The sequence below is a fragment of the Centropristis striata genome, chromosome 18, assembly GCF_030273125.1.
Source record: "Centropristis striata isolate RG_2023a ecotype Rhode Island chromosome 18, C.striata_1.0, whole genome shotgun sequence".
Taxonomy (NCBI): Eukaryota; Metazoa; Chordata; class Actinopteri; order Perciformes; family Serranidae; genus Centropristis; species Centropristis striata.
The window spans coordinates 5,522,656-5,537,446 of NC_081534.1; the positions used below are offsets into that span (position 1 = coordinate 5,522,656).

A 14,791-nucleotide genomic window follows, 5' to 3' on the forward strand; every position below is an offset into this window, starting at 1 on the left:
TATTGAACTGCTAATTTAAGTCTTCTTCTTATTTGGCCATTTATCCAGTGTGCAAAACACAATGCCATACATTAATCTATATTTATTTATCTTTATCTATCCTCCATACAGTTCTCCTCATTTATTTATCTGATCTTTTTTCACTTATTTACTTTAATAGTGTATTGTTTTGTTTACTGTCAATTGTTTATTTTAATTGCATTTGTATGCTATTGCTTCAATTTCCTTGAGGGAGTCATCCCAAAAGGATCAATGAAGTGCAGTCTAAGTCATTTGTTGTTGTTGTTGTTATTATTATTATTATTATTATTATTATTATTATTATTACTATTATTATTATTATTATTATTATTATTAATAATAATAATAATAATAATAATAATAATAAAATAATGAAAATGTCTCTGAAGTCTGAAAATTGAAAGTAGGGCCTACTCAATGCAGAAAAATCTAAGCTATAAAACTTTTTTTTTTAAATGTAGTGTCATATTTAATATGTGACATTTTCACGTTTGTTGTTATTTTCCCTTTCTTAACTTGTAATATTAATGTTATTTATTAAAAAGCGGCGTGCCTTTATTTTCCAAGCTAACGCGTCATCGGTCTCTGCTTCGATTCAAAATACATCAACAACCGCTTTATCCGCACAACAATGACTGCGTAAGTAACTGTGCATTGTGTGTTTTTCTTGCTTTTTAAAGCTTATAATTTGTGATTTAGTAAATGGTTTGAGCTGGTTTTGATGCCTATTAGCTTATACGCTTAGTTTGTTGCAGTTGAGGGTCCCTGAAAATTTAACAAGTTAGTTAACAAGACAGCAGAGGACTCAGTTACAGAAAAGTAATGTGTACGTTAGTGAATACACGGTTAAAATGTTTCGCTTACTAAAACTAATGAATATGAATATGAATATATATGTATGAAAAGTAATGGACATTGGCCTATAGTTGAAATACGTCACTAAAGTAATGTAAATGCTTAAAAGTTATGAGTATACAGTTAATCATTACTAACGTTTTTAAAAAATAAAAAAAATCTCCAGTTGTTTTTACAGTAAAAAACCGGCAGCTGTGGTTGCCTGAACTTTACCGTAATAAATACGGTGCAACTTTTTATAATATTACGGTAAAATTATATTAGTACTGTTGATTTCCCGTTTAAGATTGTCATTTTATTCCATATTTTACATAAAAAAATAAAAGTTTTCCCATCAAGACACGATGTTCTGCCATATAATTGACAAGAAAATACTTTATAAATGCCGCATAAATTAAAGATTTTACCATTAAATATTACAGTATATTTCTGTTAGAGATGTGGTGTTTAGTACATTTAACAGTGAGAAAAAGTGTTTTTTTTAACAAAAAATAAAAATTGTATATGTATATTACAGTATATGTTTGCTACAAACACAGTGCCAGTGTATATTACAGTGGAGTAATGTATTTAAATAAAATAGTGTTTTAGGTGATATATATATATATTTACGGTGTTTCATTGTTACTGAAACTAAATTAACCCATTTATCATTTACAATCTTTTACTGTCATAGCTTAGCAGTTTTTCACCGTAAAATGTTCAGACAGTATATCTAGCTATAATAGCTAACAGCCTAGCGTCCATGTCTAAGAGTTATCTAAAAGTAATGAATATGCAGTTGAAACAGTCAGCCAAAAGTATTGTGTAAATGCTTAAACAATTGCTAAAATAATACAATTAAATAAGTTAGCTAACCAAAACTGGCTAAAGGTTTAAATGTATTGTGTAAATACTTTAAAAAAAAGTTAATTAGTAGCCAGTAGTAGTTGACCTAACATATTTCAGATTTCTTATCACAATGAAAGACTCAAGTGATATTATTTTCCTTCCAACCACTGTGTCTTGATATAACTTCTTGTATACTTTTTGTGTCATAGTTCACTAAAATCCAAATGTCCTGTTTCAGTCCTATCAAGAGCACAAGTCCACTAATTCCTGAGACCCAAATATGCTATGGGCCCACTCCATCTATCAGTGAGGATCTGCCTGAGGAGGCGGACCTGATCCAAACCAGAACACTGATAGAGAGTCTGAAGTCATATGGAGTCTTTGAGGACGACCTGGAGCTGCAACACAGGTACCGTCCACCTTTTTCTATTTCTTTCTTTTCATGTTTCATGTTGTAAGAGAAAAAGACGTAAGTATTTTTAGTTATTCTCTTACTGCGAGATCAAAACAACATTTACAGTAAAGGAATTTAATGCAAGTGATTGACGCATGCTTTTCTTCAGAGAAATGATGATATCTGAACCTGCTCTTTATGTTTCATTTGCAGGGAGAAGGTGGTGAAACGCCTGGAGTCACTCTATAAGGAATGGCTCAAAGAAATCTGTGTACAAATGGTAAGACATCTGTCTCTATCTGTATTGTTGTTTCAAAACTAACTCCAAATATGATATTGCATTGATAATACCTTTTTATTAATACTCTTTTGTTTGGTTTAGAACCTTCCTAAATACGTGACAGAAATGGTCGGAGGAAAGATCTTAACATTCGGCTCTTACCACCTGGGAGTCCACGCAAAAGGTAAGTACCAGTTTCTTCTACTTGCATTTAACAGTGGTTCATGACTTTACTGTGTGATGAATTTGATAGCTAAGAATTTCACAAGAGAAACCTTTTATTCAAGAGGCATTCATCATTGTACATAGTGAAGATAATGGCTCGGAGCATAGTTACACATTCAAATATGGACTTTCCTCTCATGAATCTGTGCTGTTCTGACAGGTGCTGATATCGACGCCCTCTGTGTCGGACCCGGATTTCTGGAGAGGAAGACCTTCTTCACCTCCTTCTTTGAGAAACTCAAAGCTCAGAAGGAAGTCAAAGACATATGGGTCAGTTTTTTAATCTGATTTATAATGTACAAGTTAAAGGAGATTTTCATCCTGATTGCAAGTGGCTGAGAATATTGTTGTCTTTAGGCCATCGAAGAGACTTTCGTCCCGTTAATCACAATGATTTATGATGGAATTGAGGTAATTTGGCTGAACACTCTACTGTCTGCAGTATCCCTCGGTTCAAGGTTTGATTTCATGTGTCTTCATCATTGTTTTTACTGTTATTTCCTAGATTGACTTAGTGTTTGCCCAGTTGCAGTGTAAAAGCATCTCTGACAGCCTGGACCTTCTGAATAACAGCTGGTTGAGGGGCCTCGACAAACACTGCGTCAGAAGTCTCAATGGTGAGCATCAGATTAAAGAACACAACTGCTCAGAAATCCTGCAGTATTTCGCTCTGATAGCTGTACTCGTGTGATCTATGTGATTTGTGGTTTGGCCCTTGTTACTGTGAATGTTTTCTATATTAATCATGTTCTTATTCTGTTATTTGTAGGCTACAGAGTCACAGAGGAGATCCTCCGGGCTGTGCCAAACATCTACAACTTCAGGCTCGCCCTGAGAGCCATTAAGCTGTGGGCCAAACGTGAGTTGAACACACACTAACTATTTATAGCACGAGGCAGTAGCATTGTGAAATAAAAGAGAAGTATACAGTATAAAACGCACCTAAAACTCAGCTTGCAGTGCGTTTAAGCAAATTAAAGCAGGTAATTGTTAACATTATGTAACATTGTGCTCTGGGAGTCTTAATCTTTTCTCTCATCCTCTTATTTCTCTTTAGGCCGTAACATTTACTCCAACATGCTGGGCTTCCTGGGCGGCGTGTCCTGGGCCATTATGGTTGCTAGAGTTTGTCAGCTTTACCCAAACGCTACGGCGTCCACTCTGGTGATAAAATTCTTCCTCGCCTTCGATTTATGGTGAGTTCTAACACCGCTGATTTGAAAAAACATCATGTTACACTGTAAAAAAAAAAATCTGTTTAATTTACGGTATAATACCGGCAGCTGTGGTTGCCAGAACTTCACCGTAAAAAATACAGTGAGCGTATGTAAATGTAAACATCAGTAAAAACTGTAATTTATACTGAATAATCCCATTACTTTTAGGATAATTGTGTCATCATGGTATTTCTCCATTCATTTTACATGAAAATTTTTATATTTTTACAGCAAAACTGTGTGTTTCCTACAGTTTATGACAGTAGAATTTAAAGTTTTATGCTATTCTTTGATTTACAGTAATTAAAAGTATCTACTACGGTGATGTACAATGATTAATTTACGACCTATTTCTGATGCAATTTGACAGTGTCTTACTGTAATTTCTACAAACATTTTTTACAGTGTAGATTTATTGAATGGGTATGTGAATGCCTTGTAAAAGTTTGATAAGAGGATCAAATGATGTGAAAATGTTGTTTTGTGTGTCAGGGAGTCGCCAACCCCCATTAACTTAAAGAGACCAGAGACCTGTGACTTCAATCTGCCTGTGTGGCATCCCAGGGTAAGGCCTCTGCAGGTTTTTTGTCATGAATTCAGGCTACGTTTACACGAGGACGGTCTGAACAGAAGACGCAAAAGTGGCGTCGCGTCTTCACTTTTTATTCCTCGTTTAGACGAGCATTTTCGGGAGGAAATCTGTGTGCATACGGTGACGCAAAAGTGTGTGAAATTCGATTGTATGCAGCCAGGCGGCATCACTTAAAGCGATAAGAGCATCTTTGGGCATGCAGAAGTTTTCACGCCACACATTTTCATCAGCTTCTCCTTCCACAAAGTTCTCCACCAACACTAGATCTCCCAGGTCTCGTTCACAGCCGTCTGGCTCGCCTCCGATGAATTGCTGCATCCAAAATGTGATGGAGGTAATTCCAGATCCTTCTCTGTTCACTAATACTATCTCTACATATCCTGTACATTTGGTGGAAAGACTCCTGTAAGTTTATTAGAGCTGCCAGAGCAGCTTGAAGGTCCGACGCATGGAAATAATCCCACGTTTGTTTATTTCCCTGTACTGGAGCATGTATGTGACGTAAACACGTATGTGACGTAAACACGTATGTGACGTAAACACATACGTGACGTGAGCAGATCTGATCAGAGTTTTGTGTCTTGGCAGTGTAGACGGACACGCTACGGCGGAGCGTATTTAACTTTTCCACTTTGGAAGGTGGTTTCAGATTTTTGCGTTTTTAAGCCCCAAAAACGCCGTCACCGTCTAAACGAAAGGCACTTCCGATAAAATATTTTGTCGTTTTTACCCGCAAGCGTCCTCGTGTAAACGGGGCCTTAGACTTTAAATATAAAATCATGTCAGTTTATTCTCAGATATGTGCACAGGCACAGGTAATCTGAAAATAGTGAGTTCTTCTGCATATCCAGGTGAATCCAAGTGATCGCTGCCACCTGATGCCGATCATCACCCCGGCTTACCCGGAGCAGAACAGCGCTGCCAACTTGTCTGCCTCCACCTTCGCCATCATTAAGGAGGAGATCAAACGGGGTACGTAGTTACTCATTCAAACTTCGATTACTGTGTTTTAATTTTGGATTAAATTGCCACAATTTACCCACATTAAACCTCATGCCCTGGAGATTATTGCAAGGATTTGATTCCGTGAACACAGATGGGATTTTGTTTTACTCTTTTGACATTAACTTCTCTTCCTCGTTCACAGGCCGTGTCATCACTGAAGAAATACAGCAGAATAAAGCAGACTGGTCCAAACTTTTTGAAACAGCAAACTTTTTTAAGTACACGTATGTATTAACCTCCCAAAATATGAAAATGGACTGCTGTATACAAAATATTTGGCACATTTTATGTAGTAAAACAGTAGTGCAGGTCTTATTCAGAATTTTAATTTCAATCATAAATGTCTTTGATTGCCTTAATGCCTTAAGTCTTTTTTAATTGTTGAATAATTCCTCCAAAGAACACAGCTTTATATCTGTTATGCTATTTTGTATGTTGTTTATATCCCAGATAAATATATGGTTAGATGTAATTAAGTAAACCCTATTTTCTATCAAATTTAAAAGCAAAAAAGTCTTTTAATATTTTGCAGGATTTATTTACTTCACTTTGAATCTTATTCTGAATCATGCATTCTTTAACTAATGTATTTTCACACATATTTTATAATGCATTATTTTCTATTCAAGTTTTTTTGTTGTTGAAAGTAACCAATTATTCTTTGTTCATTACAAATGTAACTGATACAGTTTGCGTAAATTGACTTTTTGTACCTAATACAAAACGTTGATTGTTAATTGTGTAATGAATGTGCAAAATGGATGTTTACAGTTTGCTGTTATATTGCGCAACTAATTTACTCTTAATTTGAATTGTTGAATGCCATTTTCTTAATGACGTACAGGCTGAGTTCTGTTGTTTGTTATTAAATGAAAATGGAGACAGCATTTTGTAGCACTTCTTCTTAATTTAAGAAGTGAATCATCTGCTTGTCGCTGTGTGGATTTACAATTTTGTTGCATATTGGACTGAAATGTAATAACTGGATGCTGATTGTTTTATGGATGCACAGACCAGATTTGCTGTTATTAATTTTAAATATGGACTGAAGCTTGTTGAGTTGATTTAAGAAGCTGTTAATGTGTGCCGTCTGACTTCTTGTCTGATTTGTTTTTCCTGGAGTTATTTCTGTTGTATTCCTTGTGTTGTTCTGTTTGAATAAATCTGCCTTGCGTTCTGATCTCTCTTTTTATTTTATTTTTTATAAATTTGGACTGAAAATCTTCAAGATCTGTTATATCTTGGATTAAATAATTATCTAGTCGCAGAAAGGTCAGAACAGGCAGTATTTCTGAAATAGCTAATGATGTGGTTACCAGCTTGAGTAAGAAGTAAAACGTTTTATTGTTGAGTAACATTGACTAACATGAAGTATAAAAAACAGATTCATTACAGGAGAAAATGTCCTTTTAAAACTGACAACAAAGGCTTTGTCTTAAAAAAAAGTTTATAATGACCTGATGAAGGCTCGGCTTTGTTTAGTGATGTCACACATTGTGCTGTAGCTCAACCTGCTCTAAATATCAATGAGAAAGTCTTCCAGCTATGACTGTTAGTAAAACAGGAGATCAGCTGAATGTAATAAGCCTGTAAAAGGCTCACTGCTGTGATGTCTGTTGTCATCGTCTCTGTTGTGTTTTTAAGGCATTACATAGTGCTGCAAGCTTCTTCAGCTACAGAGAAGCAGCACCTGGAATGGTGAGTACACAGAAACAAAACAAGATGAAAGCCAAGTGTTTTATAATCATAATGTTTGGGTGAGAATGATTCTTATTCATGCTCAACAGTTAACCCATTGACGCCTAAAACTTCCTGTAAAACCTCTGGGCGATTTTAAAATAAGCCCCTAAAACCTGAAGCTTTTCTGGAAATTCATCAGAAGTGTCAACGCTTCTACTAAATAATAGATTTTTCAGCCTCTGTAGCAGATAGAAATGAAATTCAAAAAGTATTTGAGAGCTTATACAAATACTACAAAACTACGTAAACGCTTTCCAGGCTTCAATGGGTTAATATATTTTACTTCTGCTTTCTGAAAATCAGTTTGTTCCCTCTGTCAGGGTCGGCCTGGTGGAGTCTAAAATCCGCCTCCTGGTGGGAACTCTGGAGAGAAACGTCGAGATTTCACGAGCCCACGTTCACCTGCAGTCCTTCCCTGTACCCAGAAACGCTGAGTAAGCACATGTGACTTTATGCTTTATTTCAATTATGGCAGGGAACTCTCTTTTAAGCAAATAATGTTCGTGAACTCACTTTTTTTATTCTTATGCTACATATTTACTCTCTGTTTGCAGAAACATAATATTAAAACTATCATGTTATTGTAGTAAATATATGTGTTCCACTTTGTCAACTCGTGTGTGTATTTTCATGTGTGTATTTCTGTGTTTCAGAGAGGGAATCAACACAAGATGGCTGATTGGACTCATTTTTAATACGGACGGGTCCAGAGACCAGAATATAGACCTGACCCTCAACTTCCTGTCCTTCAGCGACACTAGTATGTTTGTTACAACCTTAGTTTGAGCTCTAGGGGTCACAGGAAGAAATATATTTGGTAAACACAAAACTATGCAGAAAAATGGCTGCAGGGACAGGCAAAAGGAATAAACAGAGATAAACCAACTAAGTAGCACAGAAAAAGGAAGCAGTTATATCTTCAGGGTCTCCAAGGCCAAAATAACAAACAAAAATCAACCACTATCTAGAAAATAAGACTCTAAACAAACAAGTTGACTCTAGCTGTAACACAAAAACACAGAGCTGTTAAAAGCAGCTACAACACAAACTATGTGCAGTCAACCAAAACAGGTCAGTGGTAAGAGAGAGGAAAGATCACTGGATCTGGAGGTTGCTAACAGCTCCCCTGACGAGCAGATCACACTCAGGTGTGAGTGAACCAGGTAGGCAGAGAGGGGCGTGGCAGGACCTGAAACACACAGAGAGAAAAACACACCTGTCTTCCAGAAAGAGGCTAGAGAAAGTCAATAGCCGTAACAATGTTTTTTTTCCACTTCTTTAAATTCTTAGATTCTTAGACTTTTGTTGTGTGAAATTCTAAATCTAGTTTATTTTGTTGCAGTGTACAGTCTGGCAGAGAGCTGTAAGGTGTATGAAGAGGGGATGACTTTGTCGGCCAGATGTGTGACCAGGGACAGTCTCAGTGTGATGATCCCTGATGGAGAACACAGACTGGTCTTCAGTCCAGAACCAGAGCCCACAGCGAGCTGTCTGATCCCTGCCACTGTAGCAGCTGGTCAAACAGCCACAAAGAGGAAAGGCTGCTCTGACTCTGAGACGCCGGCCAAGAAGATCAGAACCGACAAGGTAAACTATGCCATGCTTTATTCATGACAAAATGTCCACATTTTGGGGAAATATAGTTCTAACTCTAATACTTTATTGCAAGGCTTCTTACTTTCACAAACATAATGAGTCATTTCGATTTCTTTACAATATTGTACCTTGCATGTTTTTCCCCCCTTTTTTTCAAGGTATATATTCACAAAGTAAATAACAAAAACATAGGGTAAACAGGCAAACATATATACAAGGCAAACTGGTATTCCCCAAATGAGGATTTCTAAGAAAAGAAATAAACAACAAACTAATGACACAAAATAAAACAAAAAAACACAAAAAAAAATTGGAAGAGTTCTAACTCATTACAAAAAAGTGTGTTTCCCAAAACCATTGCTTGTACATGCCTGGTACTTTTGGCAAAATGTAAATGAAAAATAAATGCACCAACCAAGCCTAAAAAAAACAAAGAATATGTTTTTTGTTCTCTGCAGGAATCAGTGTGTGTGTCTAGCGTCTCACCTCTCCAGTCATCCACGTCCAGCAGACCTGCGTCCCCCTCCCTGAGCCCACGGGCCACCGAGAGACCTCATTCTGCTCAAACAGAAACTTCTTCCAAGAAGTTTGAATCTGATGAGGAGCCTCCTGAACCGAGCTGCTCTGACTCCTCTGCAGGAGTCTCCCTCAGTCAGAGTCCGTCTCAGAGTGTGAGCACCAAGAGAGCGCTCACTCCAGAGCCTGAGACTCCCAGCAAGAGAGTCAAAACTGAGCTGGTATGCAAAACTATCTTTGAATTGTTTTGTTCATCTGACAGACACTATTAAACTTTTAAACATGCATTGGTTCATTTTCATTTATCAAGTCTTGCCACCATACCTCAGCACTTTATTAAACTGCTCACATAGTAATTATCCAACACGCTCTAGTGATTAATGCTTAATGCTCAATGTTCCCCGGACTAATACCGAATTGCTATATTCACTCAAACTCAACACAGTTATAACTATGGGCTAGTTTAAAACTATGATAACCAATAACTCTGCCTTTCACTGTAACTGTTTAATGTTTTTGCATGTGTCTTGTCTGTGCTGTTTCGTGTTTTCTCTGTACTCTGTTTTGTGTTTTCTCTTTACTCTCGACATCATTGCAAATGAGGGGTTGCCCTCAATGATTGCTCGAGAAAATAAATAAAGGATAAATGAAATAAAGTCTTCAGAGATCTATTTGCTGCCTCTGTCCCACTGCTTACATTAAAATACTGATCTGAAGATATTCATATTGTGTGTCTGACCTCACTGTGTGTTCCTCTCAGGCTCCGCCCACTGTCGAGCTGTCCGACGTGTCTCTCTGTCCCACCAAACCTGCTGCGGTGGTGAAACGGGCCATCAAGATTCAGCTGATCAGGTAAAGCACAGAATGAAGATCAGAACGTTTATTTCCTTCATAGTCAGGCGGCTTAGCTAAATAAAGGGGACACGCTGGACAAAAGCACCACATTTTTTCCACATGCTCTCTATCACCAGGTCACCATCATAGGTTTCAATTTTTGGTAGGAGCCACTTCATCAAGATGGCTGATCCAAGATGGCACCCATATAAAGTCTATGAGAACCAATACATCTTCCAAGCCACTCAGAAGGTCAATCTTGGTGTCAAAATCTACATTTTCTGCGTCAAGGAATCATTTAAAGCTGTTGAGAATATCATTAGATGATTATTTGATCAAATAGATATGTTCATTTTCACCCAGACTGGTAGGCAACTCGCTTCAAGTGCTGCAGCAGAGAATCCTAAGCTGAAAATGTTTGGAATCTAATAATTATGTAAATACATGGCCAAAATGAACATATCTATTTGATCATCTAGTGATATTCTCAGTAGCTTTAAATTATTCTTTGACCCAGAAAATGTATATTTTGACACTAAGATTGACCTTCTAAGTGGCTTAGAAGATATACTGGTTCTCATAGATTTTATATGGCTGCCATCTCCGATCTGCAATCTTGATGAAGTGGCTCCTACCAAAAATTGAAACCTATAGTGATAGAGAGCATGTGGAAAAAATGTGGTGCTTTTGTCCGACGTGTCCCCTTTCTTCCCAAATCTGGTCCTAAGCCGCCGGACTATCAGCTCGCTCACTCCTGATGCATGTCAGGGTTCAGGGAGCATCTTTACCTTCTCTAATGTTTTATAATGGTCGAGTCTTCTATGGTAGCTGATTTCTTTTTACATACCATTTTATTATTTAAGGTGTTGCATGCTTCTCTGTAAACCTTTAATTCTTACAACCTGTTCCTTATTGTGTCTCTTCCAGCAGGCGAAATTAATTCTGACCAAAAAAAACCCTGCATCTTCACATCCTGCACAGACCTTACTGTTTTTCGTTTTTTCTGGGCTGAAGAGTCACAACCCAGAATGATTGTGTTTATCCTGCATTTTATCTGTAACTCTACTTTATGAAACTAACCTTATCTGTCCATTTCATTTGCAAAAAATATGTGAACAAAAATCTGTTCTACTGTTTTCCTTTGAGTGCTCAAAAACACTTTAGTGCACTTTAAAGCTAACACCATTATGTGGGCCTTTTGCATATAAATGAAGCCCATTTCTCAGAGTTGTTGTGTCTCCTGTGACTTTGCCTCGCTGGAGCACAAGCACAGCTTATTTGTACCCAATATGAGTAGTTTATTAACTTTATTTATTTAACAGTAGGAAGGGGTTTGGTGGAAGTGTTTGTGGTCAGTAAGAAGGGGAGACAAAAGTTCCACACTGCAGCTTTTAGAAATAAAGAACAAAAAAAATATATAGAAGTAGTTTTTTTAAATATGTTGTTAAAAATGGTGCTAAAATGTGTTGTACACTCTCTAAATAGACTGCAAACTGTGACTGTTCTGTCATTTTGTTGCAATATTAGAGCTGGTGGTTTTGATTTAAGGAGTGATATCAGATGATGTCTTACTCTGATGGAAAAATTGATTAAATTCATCCCACTTTAAGTAAAGCTTCATTAATATGATATTCATTACACAGGTTTTGCGGGTTGCAAGATTTACATTAAGATAAAACCAGATTTAGTCCACACATGCTCTGATTTGATAGTACCTCTGTAATGTCGGGGTAATTATGTTGTTTTTGTTTGCTATCACATAATTGCATATAATATTAATGAGTAACCTCATCAGATTTCATAACAGAAACAAAAACGATGATAAAAAGACAACAATAAAACTGCTGACAACAGCTGATCAAGGTAAGCAAATGCTTTTTCTTGTGCTAATCTTGGATGGAGACTTGATTAGTGCCTTGTAGCAGTTCAGATTCTGATCACAGTGTCACAGTGAACTTCGGTCTCAGTCTTGCAAATAAGTAAGTACCTACAGTAAGTACCTACAGTACTGTTGTACCTCGCCGAGAGCTGGTCCCCTCGGAATTATTTGCAGAGCCTGCAATGTATTCAGGAAGCTGAAAAATATCAATAGGTTAATTATTGAGCAGTGCCATAGAGTGATGCCTTTAAGAATGACAACAAGCAGAAACATAAAGCACTGTTTGAGAGTAAGAGAAAATAAATTACTAGTATGAGTGTGAAATTAAATATTGGCATAGTGATTTTAACAGTTCAAATAATTTGTAAAATGATTCAACAAAAGATTGTCACTGACCTATAAGAAAAAAAATATTATTCCTTCAAACAGTTTGACTTTATATTCAGATGTCAATGTTTCCTTCGTGAGACTTTAAATGGAGACCTTAATTTTGCTAAACAGGTGTAAATCCTTGCTCTTGTTTTCTTTTGTGTTCAAATGTGTAAACAGAATGCTGAACTGAACCCACTGAAGTACTCTCAATTTAAAATCAGCCTAAAGGATGTAACTGAGGCCTACAGACACCATAAGCACAACCACCTGTTCCTGCATGGCACCCTGCCACTGCTCTCTGTCTGCCTGCTGTGGAGGCTCACTACCCACTGATGAGGAATTAGAAAGTCATTAAAGGTCCCATATTGTAAAAAGTGTGATTTCCATGTCTGTTTAGATTATAAAGCAGGCCTTCCTGTTACAACATCTATAGATACTGTAAAAGCATCAATATGCTTAAGCCACAGAGAAATGCACACAGCCCACAATCAGAAACTGTGCCTTTAAGTGAGCCGGCATGACGTTTTTAAGGTTGTGATGTCATAATTCTACTGTAAATAAGTGGAAATTGCCACTACAGTGCAGTTACAGTCATTCCCCGGCTGCAATGTTGGTGCAGAGAACTGGAAACACTGACCAATCAGAGCAGACTTTTGTTAGAGTTTTTCAGAGACAGGAGCTAAAAAATATTTCAGACAGAGGGAAGCATGTAATCATGTTCTAATAGAAATCTAAAATACAAGTATGAATCTGAAAATAAAGAGTGAACAAACAGGCTCATTCTAAGGGAGCCCCCATATCCCCTAATGCCTACTTAAATGAGTGTTTACTAGACTACACCCAATCACCACCATAAGGGAATTAATTCAGTTGTGTCATTACATTTACCTGCAAACAGAGAGAGGAGGAATAGTGTTTTCACCTTATGTGATGTTTGATGTGCTTGTGATTATGTAATGGCCTCAGTATTCTGTCAGAGCAGGGACCCAGAGAATGACGTCTTACTCTATAGCACTTACTCCTCACTTACTCCTCAGTTCCTCAGCAAGACTGTAAGTATTCTGCAATTCAATTAACTCAGCCTGAGATCAGTTTTCGATTTTATGTAACTCAGGGGAACAACACTGCTGTCTCAGAGCGTTGAAAGTTTTTCCGTGTTCCACCAAGCTGCTCCAATTAAGGTTAATGGAATGGTTGTGTAACGATCCTGCTACAACAAGACCCTTTTCAAACACCGCTGCTATTGTGTCTGGGCTCTGGCAGCATACAGGCGTCCCCCGACGGAGCCAGTAGGCTATAAAGGTGCTTCAGTGAGCTGGTCCCCAGGCGAGGTGCCGTGCACATGGGTACCCTTGGGTGTTCTGGCAGCAGAGTTTTGTGGCAGGGCACCAAAGAAAACACACAGACAACAGATGGCCTCTGTTGTCTTCCACCCAGCCATAAGGCTTCTGTGGGCTGAAGAGCAACAGAGATGCAGAGAACCCTGAGACTCAATCAGATGGATGAGTCGTGCAGGAAGTAACCTTCTTATACTGCAAATGACCAACAAGCAACATATCAGCATACATTTCTATATTACAGTGTCTTTGTATTCAATTTTTTTTTTTTAACATATTTTTATTGCACATTTTGTTATTTAACGGTGAACAACATAGAACAAGAAGGCACATACAAGAAAAATAATAATAATGATGGCAATAATTATGATAAAAAAATAAAATAAATAAATAACTGGGAAAAGAAAGAGAGAGAGAAAAAAAAAGGGGGGGGGGGGGGCTTTATAACCACAAAATAAATAAATGAAAAAATAAGTAAATAAATATATACATACATATATCTATACACACACACAGATACATATACATGTCCGTAAAGCTCTACTTTGTATTCTATTTACTTTATTTTGTAAGTATATCTTCTATATATTCTCATGTATGGAGGCAGGTGTCACATTTTCCTTAATAATGGACATCTCATCTGTGTATTTAAGATAAAAACATATTCTAAAATCAGTTCTCATCCCATATACATCTCATCTCATGCAACCATTGTGAATGTAGAGTTAGTTAGTTCAGATATAGAAATATCAAGTTGTTCTTCATGAGTGGTTAGATCAAGAGATTAAAGATTATTATTTTCACCACCAGGTGGTGCTCAACAACAAAGTTTTTGACTGGAGGTTGTTAACAGACATGGACAGTTTTCATGATGAAGTCACTGAAGGACAACATTTACAATAGTTTAATTTAATATTCTGTACTGTACTGTGGTGAAAGGGGCTTATTTTCAAAAGACAGACACATCTAAACATGCATACAATACACTGTATATGACTTTTTGTATGGGAGTCAAATATTTAATTTACAAGGTCGGCCCATAAAGCTGGAATAATTTTGTTTTCAGACACAATGCTCTGTTTATTGTGGTTTCATTT

At 37.0% G+C, this 14,791-nt stretch overlaps 1 protein-coding gene across 3 annotated transcripts; it reads left to right on the forward strand.

The window, feature by feature from the left end:
• Nucleotides 1-624: 624 nt before the first annotated feature.
• On the forward strand, nt 625-12,696 carry LOC131991676 (poly(A) polymerase type 3-like). Of its 3 annotated transcripts, none has more exons than XM_059357168.1 (19): nt 625-660; nt 1,946-2,116; nt 2,315-2,381; nt 2,484-2,565; nt 2,767-2,876; nt 2,964-3,017; nt 3,112-3,223; nt 3,376-3,465; nt 3,664-3,802; nt 4,316-4,388; nt 5,267-5,387; nt 5,563-5,644; nt 7,065-7,118; nt 7,481-7,594; nt 7,814-7,920; nt 8,503-8,747; nt 9,215-9,493; nt 10,033-10,124; nt 12,535-12,696. In XM_059357168.1, exons 1-19 carry the CDS (start codon nt 653-655, stop codon nt 12,545-12,547), a joined length of 2,013 nt encoding a protein of 670 aa, XP_059213151.1. In that variant the 5' UTR covers nt 625-652; the 3' UTR covers nt 12,548-12,696. The 3 variants fall into 3 exon arrangements, with proteins under 3 accessions (XP_059213151.1, XP_059213150.1, XP_059213152.1); XM_059357167.1 differs by lacking the exon at nt 12,535-12,696 and adding an exon at nt 11,034-11,329; XM_059357169.1 differs by lacking the exon at nt 12,535-12,696 and adding an exon at nt 11,034-11,329 and having other exon boundaries at nt 3,133-3,223.
• The last annotated feature ends 2,095 nt before the right edge of the window (nt 12,697-14,791 follow it).